Here is a 14,734-nt window from a genome sequence, read left to right on the forward strand (position 1 = left end):
GAGCTTTTGATTGGCTGAAAATGTCACATGGTTGGGAAAGGCACCGTGTGGTCCCAAACTTCCCCCCCCCAGCCGCATTTCGCACTGCGGCCGTTCCCAGCCCCCTCCTCCACGATATCATCATCCCCCTCTCATTTATGTTCTTTCTTCCCCTTCCATATCCCTTCTACCCATTGACACCCCCTTCCAATACACCACCCTTGACTCTATACTCGTTACGCAATCCATCCTACCTCCCTCCCCCTCATTTCTCTTCTCCGGTATGCGCCCGACCGCCTTTCAATGGCTCCTCCACTTTCTCTATCGATAGCGATAAACTAACCCACCATCCCATTCCAGTGCGAGGATTCCCCTCCAAATCCCCACGGCTGGCTCCTTGAGTCACCGTAGACTACTCTATCTCTCAACCACTTCATCGGCCATGTCTCAAACTCCCCTCGCTGCTCCCGCCGAGATTCTTGCCCCGGCAACCCCAGCCAGACGGGCCACTCTTTCTCCATCGCCAGATCTTAGTGCCCCGATCATCAAGGCCCGATCTTCCCACTCAGACAAGAAGTTCACGTCTCCACCACCTCTTTCATCATCCGACATGACCCCGCCACCTTCCACCCAGATCCCCGGTGCTCCTCTGCGCCGCTCTCATTCTCGCTCTATCAGTCCATCTCTCATCACTCCAGTTGACCTGGAGAAGTCCTTGTGCGACGCCTATGGGGCATCTGAGAACCTTCCATCCGCTGAAGATATTGACAATGCCAATGAGGCTCAACTGCGTACGATCGCCAAGGAACTCCTCGCGAAAGCCCAAGAGGCCCGCATGAATGCTTTGCATTTCAAGCTACAGAATAGTCTGGCCTCCTTCGCCAGCAATAAGGCGATCGAGCGTGCTGAGGTGGAACAGAAGCTTGCCAAGCGTGAAGTTGAGATCCTCCAGAGCGATGAATATCGCAACCGCTCCCGCCCCGCGGATCCCCTCACCCCCAGACCATCCCAGTCTGTCTCCACAGATGAGTATCTTGCTGCTCTCCAGCGATCACAGGAGCTGGAAAGTGCCAACACTCTTCTGGACCGCCGTCTTCGGAATGCCAAGCGGGCTATCGATGATGCCACCACAAGATCAGTGGAGTTGGGCGAGCAGAATGTGATGCTGAAGCGCCGCATTGAAGACAACCGCCGACACTTCTCCCAAATCTACAACTACGGTTGTCTTTCCCCAGGTATGCAGAGCGAGATGCAGACCATCTGCCGTGGAGAAGCCACGGACGGACTGGCAGCCCTTCTCTTTGCAGACAAATTCACGAACCGTCTGCATGAACCTCACAACTCTTATGGCGCTCCCTCGTCAGCTCCCATGACTCCGCAGCAAGCGCGCCCTGCTCGCCAGAGTAGCCACTACATGACCCCCGCCCAGGGATCGCAAGAACAACAGCAGTACGATAGCGACAGCACAGTTTCTCTGTCGGGTCCCGAGTCTGAAGAAGAGGGCATAGCTACCCGACACTCCCACATGCGCTCCACCGCCCCAAAGACCAGTTCATTGCTGCAGACCAAGCTGTTTGGCCAGGTCAAGAAACCTGGCGTGGAACGTGGCCAATCTAACAAGCGTAAGGCCACTTCGAGCCAGGCTGGGTCTGCGAAGAGATCCAGGACGAATGGCGGAGCGGGTCTCGGAATTGAAACCTAAGACTACCCCACTCCCTGCACGAGCCCGACGCTTGTGCCACTCGACTGGATATGATTCATGACCTAGCGCTGCTCTCTCACTCCGCCTCTGGCTAAGACTTGTTACGATTTGCTTTCCCAGATGGGAACCGATACGATTGATGAATGTTTAACGGCATTTGAATTTGTTTGAAATAGCGACTGTTTTCTGTTTTTCTCTTTTCTCTCTCTTTGTTTGATATTGTTATCTGTACTCGCAAGGTCTTGGTAACAGTCCATGGCTACATTTTACCTGGAATCGGCGTTTAAAACTGGTTGTTTTTTTATATCTATTCTCACAGGATTTGGATTTGGAGGTTGCCCCGTACTGCAGGGGATGTTGACTATCAGCTTGCTTGATAGGCCCGCAATGTACAGCCGAGGAGCCCTTTGGGCAATGTGAGCTTTAGAATGGAGTTTACTTAGAATACATCCTGCAAAGCTGTACACTAGGAATAGAATCAATCTGATGATTTAACAAACATCGCCCTCATGTCTTTTATAGTGATCCTTCCGTCCATTTTATACACTTCGGTACCTGGTTGGAGCCGCATTTCCGCACGCTAGTCCATAAACGGAAGTGATTACTCATCCACTGGCAGATATCCTAATCGAGACTAGTTAGGGCTCGCTAAGCGAAGCGGTGAGTGGCTGCCGGCGGCCACACGAAAAATAGGCACTTCAGTTTCTGCCGCTTGAAGGGAGATTTGACCAGCAACCCTCCGACGACCACACCCGGCTCGATCCCCATCCGTCACCATGGTGCGTTCCCCTCGAATCCTGAACTGCGAAGATGAATTGGACGACACAATACGCTCGTTGGAGGAATTTTCGTGGATGTGATATTGTCGGGGAACATTGAAGACTGATGGAAACTTCGTGATATAGGCGATCAAGCACAACAACCAGATTCAGAAGAACCGTGAGTGATCCCTGCGGCGATACCTATCATTGCGCTCTGCTTTACTGCAGAGCAGAGCGTCTGGTTGGAATTTGCGACCTGGTTAAAGGGAAATTCAATGTGCTAATGATTTTTCAATAGACTTCCGCAAGGATTGGCAGAAGCGTGTTCGCGTGCACTTCGACCAGGTACGACTATTGGAACCCTCTCTTCCCTGAACGAAAAACCATTCCCCCACACACTCAGTCTCGCCGAACGAATCGTCAAAACTCGAACTCGGTCCTGAAATGGGAAAAAATTTTGTCCGGGGAACAATCGCCGTCTCGAACCATAATGGAAAAACTAACCTTCTTGATCGTTTTAGCCCGGCCGTAAGCACCGTCGTCGTGAGAACCGTCTCGCCAAGGCTGCCCAGGTTGCTCCCCGCCCGTCGACAAGCTGCGTCCCGTTGTGCGATGCCCCACCGTCAAGTACAACCGCCGTGTCCGTGCCGGCCGTGGTTTCACCCTGGCTGAGCTGAAGGTAATTCGACACCATTTCAACGTCCCCGATTTCGAAGAAGACATAGGCTTATGCGTTTTCTTTTTTTCTCTTTATAGGAGGCTGGCATTCCCAAGAAGCTCGCCCCCACCGTCGGTATCTCCGTCGACCACCGCCGCACCAACTACTCTAAGGAGTCCCTGGTCGCCAACGTTGCCCGCCTCAAGGACTACAAGGCCCGCCTGATCCTCTTCCCCGCAAGAGCGGTCAGTTCAAGAAGCTCGACTCCTCCGCCGAGGACGTCAAGGCCGTCAAGGCTGCCCTTGCCGACGGCAACCGTGAGGGTCTCGCCACCCGCGTCGGTGCCACCTTCCCCATCACCAACCCCTCCCTCGAGGAGGCCGTCACCGAGGTCAAGCGTGACTCCCTCCCCAAGGGTGAGGAGGCTGCTTACCGCCGTCTCCGTGACTCTCGCGCTGAGGCCCGCCACCGCGGCAAGCGTGAGGCTCGCGCCAAGGCCAAGGCTGAGGAGGAGGCCAACGCCAAGAAATAAATGTGTTAATCTCTTTTTCTGTCTCGTGCTGATGATGATGATCGGGTCGGTTTTTCGGATCAAGGACTACAAAAGAGAGAGAGAGGAAGAGAAGAGAGTGTTACTGTGGCATGGCGTGGTGTCTCTTTTTTCCCAAAACCCTTTCTCCCTTTTCAAAACTGAATTTCCAACCTCTTTCCTCCCCCTCCCCCCTACATATGAAACCCCCTCCCTTTTTTTGTCTCTAAAAAAGAAACTCGGAAGATCCTTCGAAATGCAAAACCGCCCAATTTTTCTCAAAAACTTCTTCTTTTCTCGCTTATGGTGTTGGTGTTCTATATTCGTTCGTTTTCGGTACTCCCGGTTGCCACATCAACCTGCAGCAAGAAACTAAAAGTTTTGTGGTCTTTTGTATGGATCTGTCCCTGTTGGGGGGGCGGTGTTAGGGATGGGAGGATTTTGGATTTGTATAAACTGAAGGGAATGGCTGGACTCCATGTCATGGCCACTACGCTATACGAAGTAGTCTCTTGAATGAAGTTCTGACATTCAAACCCTAAAACGTATTAATGTAGTCTTCGTAATCTATTCGTTTCAACATGCTCGCTAGAGTAATAGAGTACTTATTGAATTGGGTCCATTATATGTACTCCAGTGTTTCCAATCCAGATAGTATAGCATCCAGCGTTGAAGGATAACTTGAAAAGATAGACAGACTACAACCAGTAGCATAACTACTAGTTAACTACCCTTCACAACCTTTAACTTGAAGCTCCGCATCATCCACAACCAAGCATACGTCATTCTCAAGATGCTGTTAACATCCATGCCTTGGTTCAATTTTATGTTTCATTCCTCAATCTGCAACAAATGTATGATATAGTACGAATCCATTCAACAGTAATTTCTATATGGTATCTGGCTAAAACCCCACACTCCATGCCCACCTGCGCCGACGCTTGAATTTGAATCCCCAAAAAAAGCAAGAAAAAAAAGTTCCATCAATTATGACCCCAAAACGACACCCAGAGCACCATTAGTTGCCCGCAAAATAACATCTGCACGCATAACCCCAACCAACCCTTGCGCGGTGCCAGCACCATGCTCCGACAAAAGACCATGAAACAACTTCTTCGTCTCCACATCAATCTTCCTACTCGCTTCACCACTTGCGTGAGAAACCGACACGCTCAGTTCAGGTCGTAGTTGTGGTTCACCAGTCCAATCGTCCATAGCTAATACGTTCGATAGAAGGATTCGTGGCTTTGTATTTGATGAGGCCGGATTGATGACCATAGTGTTTCGTTCAAGGTGAGGGACTAATCGTCGTAGTTCGGAAAGTTTGATGACTCCTCCGCCATGAAGGGCGGGAACATCATCTTTATCCTTCCCATTGCGAGCTAAGCTGGCCCGGCCGTACTTTTTCTCAATATGGGCCCATAGCTGGGCACGTGCGAGAGATGCTTCCCAATATCGATTGATGCCCCAGCACAGTGTTGCCACGTCCAGGTTTAAAAGAGGATTGCCGAGTCGACTGTCGATCCATCGGCGGAGTGTTTCGGGTACTTGTCGTTTTTTGCTTTCGTTGCCAGTTGGTACTGAGACAGATGTAATGGTTTGATTTTCGGGATTCGTTTCATACACGACTGACACATTGTATAAAGCGCGTGGAAATGGAGATGGAGCCGTGAATCTTAGCGTATGTGTCTCTAGCAGCGAATTTGCTTCCGAATTGCGGCTTGTCTGCGCGTTAAGTGCCAGCGGGGCAAAGACTGTAAGATATGATTTCGACTGCGAAGACGATTTCAAGGCGAATGGGTTTGTTGGTAGGGGCGAAGCTTGTCGACTGGGACGGGGTATATTCGTGGAAAATGGAAGTAGCGTTGAAAGAAGTGATGATATTGGCGTTGGGGCTTTGTGAGCCATTGGTCGATTGATGTATGAAGATTCCTCCGTGAGCATGGCGAGGAATTTGTTCAGTTCCCTTCCATCCTGTTCCAGATTATCGGTGCCAGACTCGATTTCGCCAGTCCACTTCGTTAAATCCGCTACATCTTTCTTGAGCCGTTGTAACTCTGCCGCGAGATTTCTGCGAGATTTTTGTTTCTCTATGGCTGCGACTGACATTCCTTCCTCGATGTGGATTGCAGTATCAAGGCTTTCGCTCTCGTCCGGGCTCGGGTCTCGGAACCTTGCTGATTTGAGAGGACTTCCGTAGAGAACGTCTGTTGCTCGTCGTTTCATTCGCTTTTCATGCCTCATGCTAGGACTACTACTCAGTAGTCCCCTGGGTTCGATCGGGTGCTTTCTCAAGGCCTAGTTGTGTTGGTGTAGGTGGGAGTTCCGGTTCGAGGGGGTCTTCATCGAATGCGCCGTCAAAGCCTGATTCGAGAATCGGTGCATCGTCTTCTTCCCTAGTCGCACTGCCGCCGAGTTCTTGAGCGAGCTGTCCTTCTGGGGTATCTGCCTCTGCAGGCCGGGTAGGCATTGGAGATCCGAAGGTGAAGTCTGACGGATTTATTCTTTTCGTGGACATCCTGCGAGGTGGTTTTGCAAAGGCTTCAATGGCACTTGCGCGTCGGCTGGGCGAGGAGAGAAGTGTTGTACCGCCGATAGACATTCGCGGCGCCTTCAACGGGCTACCGGGCCCCAAAGACGGCCGCATAGCTTTGCGACGAAAACCCCTCATATCCGACTCATTTCCCGGTCCATCTTGAGCTCCCCGACTCACCGGTCGCCGTACAGGAGATCTGCTAAGTGCGCGTTCGAGGACATCGGGATGCGATTTGGCGAGACTGGATTTGGTAGGCGATTGGAAGGATGGCCGACTGGGCGAAGAACGCCTATCTTCGAGCGCTTCCCGGGACTGTGACGCGCTGATAGCGATACTTGACCGGTCACCAGTCTTCCGGCGTTTTGGAGGCGACAGCATTGTTGGCAAGTTGATGTATGCACGTTTCTCGGACCCGCGCGCATCCCCAATGCCAGTCCCGCCGCGGGCGTAAACAACGGGGCGCGGTTTGCACTGTTTGCAACTATGACTTAATCGTCATTTCTCGCTTCCCTTCGAACTTGCTTTCTTTCGCATATAGCAATGGAGTGTCTTTCGGTGGGCAGGCACTCGCTCCGAAGGGCGAGAGTCGTTCCTTTCAACCTATCACATTGTCCTCGACCATTATCTCTTACGAATCGGTCGCATGTCTTCCTTCCGACCCCGCGGCGAAAGGGCGCCCACACCCAATCCAAACCCGTCGCTCAAGAGAACCAAGACAACAAAGGTTCTTCAAAAATTGCCAAATCAGAACAGGCCTATCCTTTTTCTGGATATTACTCTGTGATCCTGAACACGCCGTCTCCCTATCATGGTAATGCACCCGTTGAGCGCTCAACCGAGGCCCAGCCCGAAACCCAGCCCGAGCCCGAGGACAAACCGGCCCCGAAAACGATGGCCGAAGCACAAACACCCCAAGAAAGAATGGCAATCGTTTTTGGCACACGTCTTGCGGGACCGGGTCGGGAATCACGTTACAATCCCGGCGAAGCACCACCGGTAGAACAGTGGAAGAAAATAAACGGTATCCCGATCCCGCCTCGCCCCGAAGAACCCGAAAACTGCTGCATGAGCGGCTGTGTCAACTGCGTCTGGGACGGATTCCGCGATGAGATGGAAGAATGGGCTGCGACTATCGCAAATGCGAAGGCGAAGGGTGGTAGTAGTCCCCTGACCGGTGCAGCTCCGGGGTCTGCGGATAGTCCGCCCAGTCTGAGTATGGATGATGATGGTGGAGGTAGCGAAACGAATTGGCCCGCGCCGAAGCAAGGGGATGATTTGTTCTCTGATATTCCTGTGGGCATTCGCGAGTTTATGAAGACGGAGAAGAAGTTGAAGGTGAAACATCAGAAGGAGGCAATGGCTTAACTGGCATTTTTTTCTATTCGGTTCACTCGTTTTGGCTTCTATACCCTGCGTTGTATACTTTGAGATGGATCAAGGGGAGGACGTGTTGAAATCATGCCATAGATGGTATATAGATAGACTGTACATAGTAGAAACTGTTTATGACCTGATGATTTTTTGACTAGTACATCTCTTCCAGGCTTCTTCCCGCTTTGCGATCCTGGTACACATGTAGGCTATTTTGAAATTCTGAATTGCAGGTCGTTCTAATTCCCAAGCAGATATCTGGGAGCAGGAATGTACTATGTAAGCAGAATTTCCACTGGCAGGTGGTATCAAATTTCAAAGGTCCTGTAACAACTTCCAAAGTTGAAGGTATACCTAGGTATGCAGTGGCAATGTGATTATATATTAGTTGGTAGTACTAGGACTAGTGGTACTGCGGTTATGATGCATCGGAAAGATATCGCCTCTTTGGGATACTTTGGGAATCAAATACTAGGTTCCTAGGTATTATTTTCATCGATTTCACTCTCACTGAATATAAATATTTACAAATAATTATATTCGCGAATCGCGATACCCGAATGCCATTGGGCTAGGGTACTTATGATGCCAAGACCTGCGGGCCGCCGCGCAAATCGGCCAGGGAGTCTCGACTTTTTTTTTTTGAGCTTCTCCAGACCACCTACACATCTAAGCAGCTCTGGGAATCTCGCGCGCAAAAGATCTCGATATTTCATAGGCCGCTCTTTACCTTCGGCCCACCGGAAGCACACATGCCTTCTTAAACACCAACGATCTCGAGCCCGGTGGGCATGTTGACTTCCAGCCCGCGCGGAGGCTCAGCCATACAAAATGACAACAAGAGCAAACGCCTACGCCTACATCCGGGGTATCAAGAAAATACCAAATCTCTCAGGAAGTCGCTCATTTCTCCGACCCCTCCCCCGCGATGCCAGCCCAATCGCTTCGTTGCTCCGTCTTCGACGAGACGTGCACACGACCCGCAGACCGTCGACGGCCGTGACGATTCGAGACAATAATGCCGCAGTTGGAAATACCATACAGTCGAAAATTCGTATAGGGAAAATCTCGAACCTCTGTCCTGGTATTCGTGGCTTTTCTACTCCGGTCAAAGCGAAACCCATTGCAGACGCAAGTTTATTCGACGAGCCCGCGCAGAAAGACGAAACAATCAGCCCAGGCGAGAAATCGATCGTTTTACCGGAGGATGGGGCCTATCTGGGGGACGATGCCGAATCGCGCGATGATACCCTGATTAAAGGAGAATACTTCATTTTCTCCATGTTGATATCCGAAAAATTCCCGGACCGGCTTGAAATAACATACAATCAGCAAGAAGAGAAATCTCCTTGGGAATGTTCTATTTCCTTTTCTTTCAATGAAGGAAACACTATATCTGCTACCGGGATTGCAAATATGAAAGTAGGTTTTCGCTCACCTGATTCCCTGGTCCATGATTTCCTAACGTTTCTGCGGACAAAAAGCACAAAGCAACAAGAAAAGCTTTCATGGAGCTTTACACAGAAGCTCGATCTAGTTCTATCTGGGGAGAAACTACAATCCGATCCCATGGTTAGACAAATATTGGAAACCATGCTTCCTTTCATAGACAAAGGTGCTGTAAACCCAATCGAACTGGGCGGGGAGAAGTTTGATCGTGTTGGGGAGATGAATATGCATAAAAACGGGATTTTACGGCTCGATCGGCCAAAACGACTTAGCAAAACGAGATCTGTATGGTCCGCGGAGCTCAGAATACCGGGCCAACCAAGTATGAAGACCAGATTCAAACTAGGGGTATGTTATTTCCGATTTACCAAGATTGCATCCTGACCGTTCTCTTAATAGTCCATGTCCCAACTCTTCTTGCCATGCAGACAAGTCGCGCGCCTTTTTTTGATTGCGGAGTTGTATCGGAATGGCCTGTGGGAGAGCCTGGATAACGCACTTGAAGAGGTTATCAATTCTCAGAATGCTTCAGAGGAGTCTCACCAGGAAAAGGAAGCTACATCGACAGATAATACCATCTCAGAGAGGAAGGTTGTCACGATGGCCAACTCCAATCCAGAGGAAGAAGATTCCAATTCTCAAAATGCTTCAAAGCACGAGTCTCACCCGGAAAAGGAAGCTATATCGACAGATAATGCCATCTCACATGAAAAGGCCGTCACGACGGATAAATCGAATACAGAGGCGGAAGCTCGATCGGAAGAAGCATCCACCGCCACCAAAAAAAGTCCTTCAGATCAAGGCTATGTTAGGTTGACTGCGGATGACGATCTACTTGACATGATGGGGCTCTTCCGAAACGATTTACTCAAGGCTTTGAAAGACATGAAAAAGACGAAAGCGGATCTTGGACCAAATAAAGGTGGAAGATACTTGTCCAACACCTCCCGGGGCTTTCGTTCCTACTACCACAGCAAATACCATTCAAAAAGGCTCAAAAAGGCATTGGAAAAGCTGCGCGGGTCGAAGAGTCCAAAATTGCTTGATATCCGGTCAAAAGTGGCTGACCTGCCAATCATGAAATTCAGACAGCAAGTCCTAGATCTTGTCAACAATAACCCGTTCAGTATAATTGTTGCCGAGACCGGCTCTGGAAAATCTACGCAGGTCCCCCAGATGATCTTGGATGATGCAATTGACCAGGATGTCGGGGGCGACTGCAATATCCTCTGTACCCAACCTCGGCGCCTCGCCACTTCCCGTCTGGCGGAGAGGATTTCCCAAGAAAGAAATGAAAACATTGGGGAGACAGTAGGTTACATTGTTCGACACGCCCGTCAGGTATCCGAAAACACGCATATCACGTTCTGCACCACAGGAGTTCTTTTGAAAATCTTGCAAGACTCAGTTCGCAATGTTGGATCCTTCTCTCACATCATCATTGATGAAGTTCACGTACGAGACATCGGAATTGACTTTGTGATGCTCCTGTTGAGGAATTTGGTTCGAAATTGCCAAGGAAATGGTCGGAAAGCCCCTAAGATTACCCTGATGAGCGCAACAGTGGACACCAAACTATTCTCTGACTACTTTAGTCTCAAGGGGCCAGGAGGGTCACGCATTTTTGCTCCCCACATCACCATTCCGGGCCGCCAATTTCCCGTGCAGCATCATTATCTTGACGAAATACTCTCTGATATAGGGCATTCTCCACACGCCTCCCAATTGAAGGAGCTTCTACAAGAGGATGAGACTGAGAAATTCTTGCATAAGCACTACGCTCTATTTGGAGAAACCGAGCCGGAAGAACCCGTAGAGACAGACTCTACCAGTGCCTCCATATCTCCCCGCCTCGTGTCATCCGAAGAGGATATCCATATGCCCTCCGGTCTCTACACCGCGACGATTCTCCATATCCTGTCCACAACAACATCTGGATCGATCGTGTGCTTCCTTCCAGGTCTGCGTCATATCCAGGAGGTCAAACATCGTCTCATGTTACATGGGACTGAATTGAACCTTGACATGTCGGATGAGAGTCGTTTCAGAGTCGGGGTTCTGCACTCACAACTCCCAGAGGAGCAAGAAAAGCTGAACCTCGACGTACCAAGCGACTGCCGAAGGATCATCCTGTCGACTGATATTGCCGAGGCTTCTGTCACGATCCCAGATATCAAGTACGTAATTGACTCCGGGAAAGTGAACCAATTGCTCGTCGATCAAAAACGCAACTGCAGTCGGTTGGCCAACTGCTGGGCCACGCAGTCCAATGCTCAACAGCGAGCTGGGCGAGTTGGTAGAGTCCAGGCTGGAGACTACTACTACATTGGAACCAAAAAGCGATTTGACACTCTTCGCATCACCCCGACGCCCGAAATGCTCCGAGGTTCCTTGCTAGACACCTGCTTGCGTGCGAAGAATTTTGCCGGCAAAGAATCAATTTCGAGTTTCCTTGAAAAAACCATCGAACCGCCCAACAACGATGAGGTGCTTGCGAACGTGGAATCCCTGAAGCAGCTCCAGGCCCTGGACGAGAACGAGAACATCACAACTCTAGGCCACCTAATCTCCCAGCTAGCCCTGCCTCCCCATTTGGCCAAGCTGGTCATGCTGGGTATCATCTTCCGTTGTCTGGATTCATTGCTCATTCTGGCATCTATCGGAGTCCAGTCGTCCCTCTTCATCCGCAATACGGAACCCAATACCAGGAGTTTGGTCCAGGCCTCGTGCATTGAATTCGCCGATGGAAGTTCCAGCGATCATATCAGTGCGCTCAATGCTTTCAGAGCTGTTCGGAAGATACATCATGAACACGGGATATCTAAAGCAAAGGAATATGCCAAGGAGCATATGATTCGATTCAACTCTTACAGTATGGTGCTTCGGACAACCAGACATGTCTTTGACAAGTTACAACGAGAAGATATTGTCTCGAGAGAGCATTCCAGATATGATGATCAATCACAAGTCGGCGGCTCGAGACTAAATACCAACTCGCACCACACCCCACTCATCAAAGCACTGCTGCTGCACTGTCTCTTCCCGCGCATCGCAGCACCAAAAATGAACCCTCGATCCTGGAAATTTGCCACAGACTACGATTCCCGCTCAATGATTCACCCACGTAGTGTGGTCATGGCAGGTTGTACATTCAAGACACCGCCGAAGTCCTTGACGGTATACAGTTCCAAGGTGGAAACTACCTCGCCAGACCCATTTATCATCGAGAATACCCTCGTCTCGCCATTGATGGCGACTATGTTTGGTGGCAGACTTACCTGGGACAAGAAGGAGATGCTCATGGACTCATGGCTGAACCTCGACATCAACACGGAGAAAGCAATGGCCGACAACGACGAAGCAGCCCGAAGCTTGATCGAGCTACAAAAGGCCATCAATCTTGTAAGTCAAGTCAACTCAATGAGATTAAGCCGTGCAGGTGCTGGTGCAGGTGCTGGTGAATACTAACATGAACCTTTCTCTTCTCTTCCAGTGCTTGACTACTGCTTATGACACCCTAGCCAGTGGCGTCGAACTGCCCAGAAGCTACCGCAAGAGAATCGCATACATGCAAGACCGAAAAACGCTCTATATTACCCTCGCCGAATCCGTCATGGAACTACTCGATCGAGATCGTAATGCAGAGCCCGTCGAACATTTGTCAGATGTTTTGTCCTTGTGGGATGATACGTACTTCAAGGATGAAGATGTGGATTTGGAACATGCGAACTTAAACTTGGTCGACTCGGGAGTTCTGGAAAATTCCATCGACGAATAGTGTATGTATAGTATAATATGTATTATAGAACGCGAACTGTACAAATATTCTCAACAATTAATTTATTCATTTGGAAGTTTTGATAAAGTATAACTAGTAATAACTAGTATACCATTGGTTAAGCCTAAGCATATATGTACTATGGGTAGGCCGGAGTGTATGTAGTCATCGTTACCGCCTTCACAATCTTATCGCCCCCGGCAAAAAAAAGCCGCGCCTTGGAAATTCCACTCCGGACCTAACTTCCAACGCCAAATCTTGGAACAAGAGGGAGGCAAACAACTTTGCCCTACCTACTCAATAAAATGTCCCTATCAAAATCCGAATCAGACATAATCCTCAACCGAGCAAACGTCGCCCTATCCCGCAGCCAAAGACTCGTATCATCATGGCTCCCCGCCCAAACAGACGACGAACTAGCCTCAACAGCAAAAACGGACGAAGAATTACAGCGAGAAGAGGATGAGATATTTACCGCTGTACCTGAGACGTGAGCCCAGCCCCCCTCCCTCCCTCCCTAGCTCTAAAAATTGCTATATCGCAACGTAAGGACCAATGCTAATTTATGTGATGACTCCAGCCTCGGAATCGGCGCCCTCTCCCCGAAAAAGCAGCCGATGGAAGTTGGAATCGGAAGGAATTGAGTTCGAATGATATACTTCGGAAACAACTTCTCGGTCGGAATTATGATAAGGTTATGAAGGCTAAGGAGGCGGAGGTTAAAGCGCAGAGGGAGAAGAATGCTGCTGCTGCTGCGGCGCAGGCTACAGGTACAACTTCGGGCTCGGGGCCTGCTGTGGCTGCTGCGGGCGCGGATGATGATGACGATGATGAGGAGGAAGGGAGGGCTGCTATGGTTGGGAAGAGGAGGAAGATGAATTCGAATTCGAATGCGTCTTCTCGGACAGTGCCTGGATCGTCAGTCTCGACTTCGACATCGGCTGAGAATGGTGCGGCGGGTGCGGATGGGGATGCGCAGAGTGCGAATCAGAGTTCGGGGAAGTCTAAATCTGCGTCTGGGTCTGCTAGGAGGAAGAAGGCGACGAGTTATTTGGATGAGATTTTGGCTCAGAGGGCTAATAAGAAGAAGAAGAGGTGAGGGAGGAACTTCTTTTTACTGCTTGATATGCATCTTTTCGTTCTCTCGTGCATTTTTCTCTGTTATGGCCTGTGAAATTGCTGCTGGACAGCAAGGCTATCGCAGCTCCTATGATTCATTGGGGTCGGCTACTTACTCCCTGCCTCGCCAACCCTACCCTAAGGTAGGCTGTTACTGATAGAGATAGACGCAGTCACAAAAGTGTCTCATTGAAATAATTAAGTGGGCAGAAGCCTGATAGAATACAAAATTCAAATCCAATCTCTTCTAAATGCCACACGATGTTTTCGATTTCGATTTCGATTTCGATTTCGATTCGATCCGCCCGACCCCAGGGGTATATAAAATTTGGTATGTTTGAAAAAAAGGTGGTATGAACCCAGAGCCGCGGAGGTTTGTTTTAGTCGCGTCGCGTCGCGTTGCGTTGCTCGCTTGCTTGCGCCGACTGCTGCACTGCGCCGCGCTGCATTGCTTTTGTCTGGAATCTCCATGGGAAAAGAAAAGAAGGAGGAAGAGGGGAAAAGTGGAAATAAGAGGGGGATTTGAAAACATCTACAAACGCAAAAGAAACAGATAGTCATAGCCCACGGACCCCGGGCTGGCTTCCGGGGGTCCAAGTCCAAGTCCAAGATTCTCTTCCAAGAGCGTTGGAATCCAGGGGGGAGAGGGGGGGGCTTGGCTGTTTCAAGTGTACAGATTGTTGTCCAAGAATGGGCATTATGCCGGTTTCTTTCGGTTTTGTTGGGCCTGGACTGGACGCTGGGGCCAAAGTTGAGTCCGAGGCAGTCGCGAGATGGTGTATAGTGGGGAGATAATCGGCGCGCCGGTAAGAAGGCTGGCCCATAGGGTCGTCTTTGATGCGCGGGTGATCT

At 50.1% G+C, this 14,734-nt stretch overlaps 7 protein-coding genes across 7 annotated transcripts; 5 read left to right on the forward strand and 2 right to left on the reverse strand.

The window, feature by feature from the left end:
• Window positions 1-421: 421 nt before the first annotated feature.
• On the forward strand, window positions 422-1,681 carry N7509_003788 (uncharacterized protein; the record flags this gene model as incomplete). Its single annotated transcript, XM_056628425.1, has 1 exon — window positions 422-1,681. The coding sequence occupies one exon, from the start codon at window positions 422-424 to the stop codon at window positions 1,679-1,681; it is 1,260 nt and encodes a 419-aa protein (XP_056491159.1).
• A 776-nt stretch (window positions 1,682-2,457) lies between these two features.
• N7509_003789 (60S ribosomal protein eL13) lies at window positions 2,458-3,632 on the forward strand (the record flags this gene model as incomplete). Its single annotated transcript, XM_056628426.1, has 7 exons — window positions 2,458-2,460; window positions 2,587-2,620; window positions 2,741-2,787; window positions 2,964-2,970; window positions 3,015-3,121; window positions 3,199-3,345; window positions 3,387-3,632. 7 exons carry the CDS (start codon window positions 2,458-2,460, stop codon window positions 3,630-3,632), a joined length of 591 nt encoding a protein of 196 aa, XP_056491160.1.
• Window positions 3,633-4,616: 984 nt separating this feature from the next.
• N7509_003790 (uncharacterized protein) lies at window positions 4,617-5,873 on the reverse strand (the record flags this gene model as incomplete). The annotated part of the gene is made up of 1 exon (XM_056628427.1): window positions 4,617-5,873. The coding sequence occupies one exon, from the start codon at window positions 5,871-5,873 to the stop codon at window positions 4,617-4,619; it is 1,257 nt and encodes a 418-aa protein (XP_056491161.1).
• A 10-nt stretch (window positions 5,874-5,883) lies between these two features.
• On the reverse strand, window positions 5,884-6,543 carry N7509_003791 (uncharacterized protein; the record flags this gene model as incomplete). Its single annotated transcript, XM_056628428.1, has 1 exon — window positions 5,884-6,543. The coding sequence occupies one exon, from the start codon at window positions 6,541-6,543 to the stop codon at window positions 5,884-5,886; it is 660 nt and encodes a 219-aa protein (XP_056491162.1).
• A 162-nt stretch (window positions 6,544-6,705) lies between these two features.
• Window positions 6,706-7,530, forward strand: N7509_003792 (uncharacterized protein; the record flags this gene model as incomplete). The annotated part of the gene is made up of 1 exon (XM_056628429.1): window positions 6,706-7,530. One exon carries the CDS (start codon window positions 6,706-6,708, stop codon window positions 7,528-7,530), a length of 825 nt encoding a protein of 274 aa, XP_056491163.1.
• Window positions 7,531-8,367: 837 nt separating this feature from the next.
• Window positions 8,368-12,763, forward strand: N7509_003793 (uncharacterized protein; the record flags this gene model as incomplete). Its single annotated transcript, XM_056628430.1, has 3 exons — window positions 8,368-9,333; window positions 9,385-12,387; window positions 12,479-12,763. The coding sequence occupies 3 exons, from the start codon at window positions 8,368-8,370 to the stop codon at window positions 12,761-12,763; spliced, it is 4,254 nt and encodes a 1,417-aa protein (XP_056491164.1).
• Window positions 12,764-13,068: 305 nt separating this feature from the next.
• Window positions 13,069-13,862, forward strand: N7509_003794 (DUF3245 domain-containing protein; the record flags this gene model as incomplete). Its single annotated transcript, XM_056628431.1, has 2 exons — window positions 13,069-13,242; window positions 13,344-13,862. 2 exons carry the CDS (start codon window positions 13,069-13,071, stop codon window positions 13,860-13,862), a joined length of 693 nt encoding a protein of 230 aa, XP_056491165.1.
• Window positions 13,863-14,734: the final 872 nt, after the last annotated feature.

The sequence above is a fragment of the Penicillium cosmopolitanum genome (genome assembly GCF_028827165.1).
Source record: "Penicillium cosmopolitanum strain IBT 29677 chromosome Unknown utg000005l:1.0-4006212.0:1.0-4009387.0, whole genome shotgun sequence".
NCBI classification, from domain to species: Eukaryota; Fungi; Ascomycota; class Eurotiomycetes; order Eurotiales; family Aspergillaceae; genus Penicillium; species Penicillium cosmopolitanum.